Genomic DNA, 8,146 nt, shown 5'->3' with positions numbered 1-8,146 from the left:
GGCGGTGCCGCTCCCGCCCCGCCGCCAGGGGGCGCGCGGCGCCGGGCGGGGCCACAGCGGCGCCTCAGGGGCGGCCCGACCCGGCCTCGGGGCTCTGCCGTGCGGGGAGGGAGCCGTACCGGGGCCCCGCCGTGCCGGAAGGGAGCCGTGCCGCCACAGAACTCCCGCAGCCTGCGGTTGGAGACAGTGCGGGGCCGGAATTCCACCGGCACGTGTGCGTGCAGTTCCTACGGCTGAGGGAGGTCTTGTCCTAAACAGCAACGCCAAACTCGGCCAAGAAAGGAGACAGAATTAATCTCAGCGTAAGGACCCCCACTAGGCTCTCGGGAGCTTGTACCTAGCCATAACGTTGCAAACACTTCCTGTAGATATATCTATGGCAATTTATAAGCTTATAAATTGAAAACATTATGCTGGAACATGTCTATTGGCAGGCACGGCATTTCACCGTGGAGTGCGGGACGGGCGCACAGTGCCCGTGACTGTCGGCCGCGTGGAAAAGCACAGCATTGTCTGAGGAAAAGCCATTGTCTCCATCTGGTAACAAAATGCAGTAACCTGTTTCTCCACTCGCTATTCTGTTGTAAAACGAACCCTTCAAAAGTTGACCAGCCTTTCTGTTTAATAAAATGAACTATTTCTTAAAGGAAAGAAGAGTTACGAGAAGATGTTATGCATCATTTTAGTAACTTACCACCCTGGTTTTGTTTTTTTTTAACATGGTAGGAACACGCATTTTGCTGTGGTTTCAGCACACTGGAGCAGCAGCACCAGCGTTTGGGCGGCACAGCGCAGCGAGATCCCTTCGTTACCGGGGCTGTAAATGGAAATGGGCTTGAACTGCAGATCTACAGATAGCAGAATTATCAGGAAGCGCAGGAAGCACAGAATTATCATTTTATTCCGTTGCAGCAACACGTATTTGGAAGGGGACCCGTCCCCCTGGCCAACCCCAGCGCAGCCCGCGCGCGCTGTCCGGCGGCATTCCCGGCCGCTCCCGGGACAGCCCCTCCTGCGGGGCGGGAGCGGCCGCGCCCCCGGCCCGGCCCCGCGCAGGCGCCGCCGGAGCGCCGCCCGTGCCCGGCGGTGTCGGATCCCCGCGATGCTGCTGGTGCTGTCGGCGGAGCACCGGGCGCACCTGGGCTGCTTGCCGCGGGCGGGCGGCGCAGGTCGGGGCCGCGAGGGGCCCGCGGGCGGTGGGGGCCGGGCCGGGGCTGCAGCGCGTCCTGCAGCGGGGTCTGTTCTCTCTCGTTACAGCCGTGGGCGAGCTGGGCCGCCTGGCGTTGGAGCAGCTGCGGCGGGGAGCGGCACCGCGGGCCTGCGAGGCCGCCGCCAGTGAGAGCCGGGCCGGGACCGGGGCGTTCGCGGGGCCGTGGGGAGCGGGCGGATCGGACCGTGGGCAGGGCGGGGCCGGGCCGCGGCCGTAGCGGTTCCGCGGCAGGAGAGCGAGGGACGCGGCGGGCTCTGCGCCGAAGGCCCCCGGAGCCCCCGATGCACGGCGGTGCGGGGCCGAGGGAACGGGGTCGGGCTGCGCTCCCTGCCCGCTGTGGGGGGCTGCGGGGCCCTCCTTACCGACACAAACCCTTCTCTGTACCATGCCGTAAGAAACTGGTTTGGGTTTTTCTTAGTTTTTTTGTTTTGATGGTTTGGTTTTAGGGGGTCTCTAACATGTCCTTTATTATTTGAAGGGCGTGAAACCCTCTTTTTTTTCTTTTCTATACATATTTTGCAAGTTAGTGTTGGATAAGTTTGCAGTTTTGAGTCTCGTTCTGTAGTAGTTTACGAGGAAGTAAAAGGCACTTTGTGCTTTCTTTAAAGGAAAGCTGGACGTTGGCGTTGACACCATTCAGCATGGAGTAGAGGGACTAACCTATCTTCTTACTGAGAGCTCCAAGCTTATGGTAAGGATATCTTTGTGTAAGGATTTCAGGAATGCACTCAGGAGATGTCTTCTGAACACTTAGACCTCTGAAAATACTGGTGAATGGGGAAAATGTAGCTCAAAATTTTGATGACATGTATTATTTTAATTTCAGAGACAGGTGTCTCAAACGGTTGTCTTATTGAAACACTGCTTTTTTGTGGATGACTGGAATTTGTATTCAGTATCTGAAGCTAAAACTTGACAACATTTTAATAGCGTAATTTACTCCATATAGAGAAGCATCCTTCAGGATTGAGCTCTAAATAATAAAACTCAAGCCAAGATTTTGTTGTCCAGCTACTGTACAGGACATGGGCTGGACTAACCCCCTATTCATTATTCCTTGTCTTTGTCTCATGTGGTGGGTTTGAGAGCTTTTTCAGCTCCTGCTATCAAAGTTTTGGGTGGGTGTAAGCAGATACTAAAAGAATAATAGCTGGATAGTGACTGTTTCCGTTGTAACTTGATATAGTAGAATATTTAAACAATGACTACATGGAGAAGGGATACAGAGACAAGCAATGCCAGATGAAACTCAGGCAAGTGTTGCTCCCAAGAGCAGGTGGGGAGGGGGTAGAAATGTTGCAGAGCCTTTCCTTAAAGCAAGGGGACTTGACTGACAGGTTACAGGGTATTGTGGTAGAATTGACTGGTCACAGACTATGTTTGCAGGATGGTGCATTGGAGGGGTACAATGGCATTTTCCATGGAGTCAATAACTGCTGCCCCAGTGCTGGGCCAGGCTGCTGCAGTCAGCACAAGGACCGTGACCTGGGGCAGGAGCCTGAGCATTGTGCCTGGTGCTGCTCACAGCACATCACTGCCCGGTGTTTGTAGTCTGGATATCAGTGGCACAGGAACACCCCTGATAAATGGATTCCTGCAGTGTGTCCTGCCTCCTGACACAGCTTGGGCACTCCCTCGTGCTGTGTTTTGCTCTCTGATACAAAGGCTTTACATGTGAGGGGGTTGAATGTTCTTCTTTCAAAAAATGATCTACAACTGTCCTGAAACTCATGCAAATCTGCAGTAATATGTAACTTCTGTAAATCCCTTAAAACCTAGATATTTGTTTTGTCCGAGGTGTGGAATTGTACTTAGACATTCCTGCAGGAAAATAACTGCACATCATACGTGATGTTTAGTTACAGTTTTATTTGGTTTTCGACAAATAATGATGATTGCACAGTTCCATATTAAGGCCTAAATTGTTATTTCTAGATTTCTGAGATTGACTTTCAAGATTCCATTCATGTTCTGGGATTCTCAGATGAATTGAACAAATCCTTGCTCCAGCTGTACCTTGACAACAGGAAGGAGATCAGGAGCATTCTTGGAGAGCTGGCACCAAGGCTGCCCAGCTACCACAATCTGGAGTGGAGACTGGATGTGCAGGTGATTTCCCCCATGCTTTTAGTATTCCATATTTTACTTCACGTTTTTTTAACATCATAAAAAACTTATAAACAGTGTAAAAGTAATTGAGGTAGCAGTACTTCACGTATTTAAAACTGACATGACTTTGTTAATGCCTCACAGCCAGCCAGTTGTAAGATGAACAGGATATGCAATGATGCAAAGTACTTGTTGTCTGATGAAAACTGAATTTGTGGCTTTGTTGGTGTTTTAAAAGTGTTAGCATATACTAAATATATTTGGTCTTAATTATCACCTAATTTTCAGAAATATTATGAAAGCATTGATTAAAGTGGATTAGTATTCTGCAATGATGAAACTCAGTAATAGCTTGTGTGTATCTTTAATGTGGATAAAAAGGGTTTCTGAACAGTCCTCCAAGCAGATCCTGCAAACCTGGTGGGAATTGTAGGTACAAACATCAATAACCGTGGTTTGTTTCCCTGTTCCCATCTCACCAAACCGCTCCTGAAGCTTGCAAGCAGAAGTTTGAGACAACAGATCAAGCCTGCTGTGACCATGAAGCTATATCTTAACCAGAATGAAGATCAAACTGCCCAGGTGTTGCAAACTGACCCTGCTACCCTTCTCCACCTGATCCAGCAACTGGAGCAGGCACTGGGGGAGATGAAGACGAACCACTGCAGGAGAATAGTGCGCAACATGAAATAGCTTCAGTTCCTGCCTGCTCTCCTACTAAGCAGTTTGTGAAACAGCTCAAAACAATGCTCACAAATACACTTTGAGGAAAAATAAACATCTGGATCAGATGAACTGCTTTCCTGTGCCAGGATCTTGAGCCAGTAATTACAGGCCAAATGTCCTCAGCTGCCAGCTTTGCAAATCTGACGGATACAAGATAGGTAATTGGGTTTGCATTACTTGCAAATGGATGCATTCAGCATACTGTGCTGAGAATTCCTTTAGCTCTAAATTAGTATGAATCTGTTTGAGCTTTCCTACCTTTGGTAGAACTGTCTCAATATTATATGAAGCTGCATATTTACTGTTACATTTATAAAGTAATTTTTTCTCTTTTCCTTCTCTTTTGAAATATTTTTTAAACCCTTATACTGGTGGGAATGATACTTTGCAGGAAGACTTCTCCCATGTAGACTCAGGTGTGTGTAAAAGCTGATGTGGGACTGCTGCCCCTTTCCTCCAGAGGACTGGGTCAGTGGGGGCTGGTGTGACAGTGCTGCTCTGCCCTTCTCACCTATAACTGAGCTAACACTCCTGTTAGCAGAGCCTGCTGTGACCCCATGGGACAGCTGAGGCTTTCTGCAGCCAGCCCAGTGGCCTGCACTGGGTTGGCAAACTGGTTATATGTGAAGGTGGTCTGAAAACTTGGAAAAGCGGAGCTGTGGGTGAGGAGGCAGGTTAAGAATAGTGTTAACATCTGCTAACTCTGGTCTCTGTGCCCTGATGCCATGGTTTGTGTTCCACTGTTCGGATAGTGCTCATAAAGGCAAGACCAGCTATTGCAACCAAAATTATGCTTTTCCATTGTTAGGAAAAATGTCTAATAAAGATGACGTCAAATGTCACTTTTCAGTTGTATTCCAATGCAGTATTTTGCAGCTTTTGTGAGTAAGATTAAATGGTTTTAGTAGTCCATGCTTTAGTGTCACTGCTGAGGGGGCATCATAAAGGCCTTAAAGTATATAGGAGAGGACAAGAAGGCGAGAGAGAACCATAACTTACAGATTCTGGTAATAACTATATTCACCGTCTTTCATGGCAACACCATGAACTTCTGTATTAATTGTGGGTTTACATTCAAAACTGCATTCTTTCTGTTTTGAATTTTTGTACTTCTGTACTACTATTTCAAATTAAGCCTGCATGGCTGAAGTGCTTTAAAAAAAGTTCTCTGGACCGTGGAGTTGCCTGTTCCGCAGCTGCTGTTCGCTGTGGCGATGGTGTGAACAAACTGAATCCTTTCTCTGTGAATCAGCAACGTGTTTCTTTTATCATCCCTGTGTGGTGACCTTTTTCATAGGATCATCTTCATATATAGTACATGGTGATTAAATGTTACTACTTGGGATTTTTGTTTCGTATTTTTTTTATGTAATTTGCCTCTATTTTCAGTGAGACACAAGAACAGCCAAAAAAGTAGGTGAGTGGTTTCCCTCATTCCATCTTTTCTCACTACATCCATAGTCTGTAACTCAGGGCAGCAAGACAGGAATTTTAGATACAAATCCTTGGAGCTTTTTGTGTCATTGCCCGATGAACTTGAATATATTCACCTTTTTGTCTCTTAAAGTTTTTTAAAAAACCCAGCTGCTCTAGAGCTGATTGGCATCACGGTAAGTGCTGGCAACCTACATGTGTCACATCCTGAAGCATGGGCTAGCTTGAGAGGGAGAGGGTTTCCCTTGGGGATCCTGAGTAAAATGGACAGTTGAAGGCAGATGTTGAGAATGGAAAATGAAACACCTGTTTCCCTTTACAAAAAATTACCTCAACTGAGGATGGTCAAAGTTAAACTTTGAATCTGGGTGAAACTGAGAGAAACTCAGACTCTGACAGTGATCCACAAACAGACAAGAGAGAGGGAGGGAGAAAGATCCTTTACACCAAGTGTGTTGCTTTTGAATTTTTACCTTTCAGTTTGTTCTGGGGGAAGAACTGAGCCTGGAAAGGCAGCTGCTTGGCAGCAGGATTTGGGCTTCGTTATTGGAATGGCAGATTGGCCTTTAGGTGAGGTTGGAACTGGTCTAACTACACCTCTGCAAGTTCTCCCTTTCCTTGTTTTCACAGCACCCGTGACAGCTGCCCGGGGCTTGGCAGCTGAAGTGCCAAGTGTGACCACGCAGTGCTGCCCGCACCTCGGAGGGCAGGTGAGGCTGGGCAGGGAAAAGGCATCTGCATCAGTAACCCAGGGATACTGGTAAAATAAGAACTCACCTTTGCATCTGGTTTTTTAGATTTTTCAATCTGGATTTTTCAGTTTTGTTGTAAACTCCCAAGTGAAAGGTGGCATATAAAGCTATATTTAATATATCTTCTCTAATGAATTTGTACTTGCTTTATAGAAACAGGATATGGAGACTACCAAATCTGATTATAATTAAACTACTAGCTTTGTTTCCTGGCAAAATCCACATCAGAAAACCCTGTCCATGTACATGCAGTTTATTGTCACAGAAGAAAACTGTATCTTTCTGCAAGTTAAATTAGTTATGCTAAAAAAGCATGTTTTGTGCTGGTGTGATTCTCAGCACTGCCCTGTGCTGCCCTCCTGCCCTGAGACAGCAGAGCTGAGCTGCTTTTGCTCTGCAGCCACTCCCTGTTTCAGCCCTGTTGGCCAGGTCATTGTTCTGGGCTGTTGGCAGTGTGCACACAGGGACTCAGGCTGACAGCTACTCCAGAACAACTCAGGCCAATAAGATCACACTGTATTATAATAATTTCTTTTTGTAATTCTGGACTTCAACTCTGAAGCAGCAGATCAGGTCCCACTTTATCTTACATGACTGTTTTGGGATTTACTAATCCCCCTGAATTTGGCCAAAAATCATCTTCCAAATCTGCCTTGAGTAACTGAAAGTGAAAAACTGGCAGTTTTTCTGTCTTTTAAACATTATCACCATTTCCACAAATGAGAATTCGTTTCCTAATTGATTTATGTGCGAAGTCAGCTATATTAGCAAACCTCATTGTCAGCAGCACTTTGAGATGCCTGAGACAAACCAGTGATGGCCTGTCTCTGTATTTGTTCCCCTGTCTCTTGGGAGAGGGCACACTGAGTTCAGTCAAGAGGCTGAAACAAGCAGCTGGAGCACGGGGACTTCTGACGTGGCTTCAGCTGTTTGCAAACTCCACAGTGCAGCTTTCCCAGGATCCCCACTGCAGACCCTGTCACCTGCCTTTGCTCTGGAGGAGCAGTGTCTGCATGTCCCATTCTGCTGGCTCTGCTCTAAGGCACAGTCTCTGAGACTCAAACACTGCTGCAGTTTTTTGGTTAGAGCAGCTGTTTCCAAACTGAATGTCTGAGCAGTCGTCTACAGAGATGTCCACACAGCTTGCTTGCCAGTAAAATTACATCAACTTATAAAACAACGTGAACTGAGCTGACAGAATGGGGTTTTTTGCTAGCAGCCTGCCCACACCAGAGGTTTTGCTGTCTGAGGAGGTATATGCTTACACAGCTGCTTTGAGGAAACTCCTAATAGACACCAGGTTTTTGTATTAAATAAACCACAGCACAGTTGCCTACATAGGACATGCTTTGCGTGCATCCTGAGATGCCAGCCAAAGTCTTGAAGCTGTCAGTCACCTGAGGAACAAACAGCTGGGAAATGCACACAGACAAAAAGAAGCATTGACCCCTTTGTTAACAAACACACTATATTTACTGAAGTACACTTTTGCAGAAGTCTCTTGAAAATTAGATTAATACAGAACTACTAGCAAGAGCAGAATACACAAAAAAGTTTATCAAACAATACCCCGTTGCCATAAGAACAAATAAAAATTATTTGCATGAAAAATCGTATGGTTTTAGAGTGTAAGTATGTGTGTGCTGCACATATATACCTTTTTATAGCCAAACTCCATGAAACATGTTTACTGTTCCATTGTGTTCCTTCTTCATTATTTAGTTTGAAGGAACACAAGTCTTCTGTACCTATATGGCTTTTCAGCTGACACACATGGAGCACCCGGCAGTGGTTACTGCCCACCCAGAGTCTCCTTGCACAGAACAAACTCAAAGCAGGGGCAGAGCCCAGGTTTGTGCTGTGTCCCTGTGCCTGGGTTACCCAAAAGCACAAGGCTTGCCCAGGGACCCTGAAT

General features: G+C 46.8%; 1 protein-coding gene across 2 annotated transcripts; it reads left to right on the top strand.

Moving 5' to 3' along the window:
* Positions 1-1,069: 1,069 nt before the first annotated feature.
* On the top strand, positions 1,070-5,392 carry COMMD2 (COMM domain containing 2). Of its 2 annotated transcripts, XM_032698472.1 has the most exons (5): positions 1,070-1,169; positions 1,258-1,335; positions 1,819-1,901; positions 3,146-3,319; positions 3,815-5,392. In XM_032698472.1, exons 1-5 carry the CDS (start codon positions 1,103-1,105, stop codon positions 4,010-4,012), a joined length of 600 nt encoding a protein of 199 aa, XP_032554363.1. In that variant the 5' UTR covers positions 1,070-1,102; the 3' UTR covers positions 4,013-5,392. The 2 variants fall into 2 exon arrangements, with proteins under 2 accessions (XP_032554363.1, XP_032554364.1); XM_032698473.1 differs by lacking the exon at positions 1,258-1,335 and having other exon boundaries at positions 1,087-1,169.
* Positions 5,393-8,146: the final 2,754 nt, after the last annotated feature.

This window comes from Chiroxiphia lanceolata, chromosome 10 (assembly GCF_009829145.1).
Source record: "Chiroxiphia lanceolata isolate bChiLan1 chromosome 10, bChiLan1.pri, whole genome shotgun sequence".
NCBI lineage: Eukaryota > Metazoa > Chordata > Aves > Passeriformes > Pipridae > Chiroxiphia > Chiroxiphia lanceolata.
This window is presented reverse-complemented; position numbering and strand designations above follow the sequence as displayed.

Bases quoted from the DNA above. Each gene is read 5' to 3' on its own strand.
- COMMD2 (XM_032698472.1), top strand. From the start codon at position 1,103: ATGCTGCTGGTGCTGTCGGCGGAGCACCGGGCGCACCTGGGCTGCTTG. The intron at 1,170-1,257 runs GTCGGGGCCGCG...CTCTCGTTACAG, and splicing joins GCCGCGGGCGGGCGGCGCAG to CCGTGGGCGAGCTGGGCCGC. The intron at 1,902-3,145 runs GTAAGGATATCT...TGTTATTTCTAG, and splicing joins CTGAGAGCTCCAAGCTTATG to ATTTCTGAGATTGACTTTCA.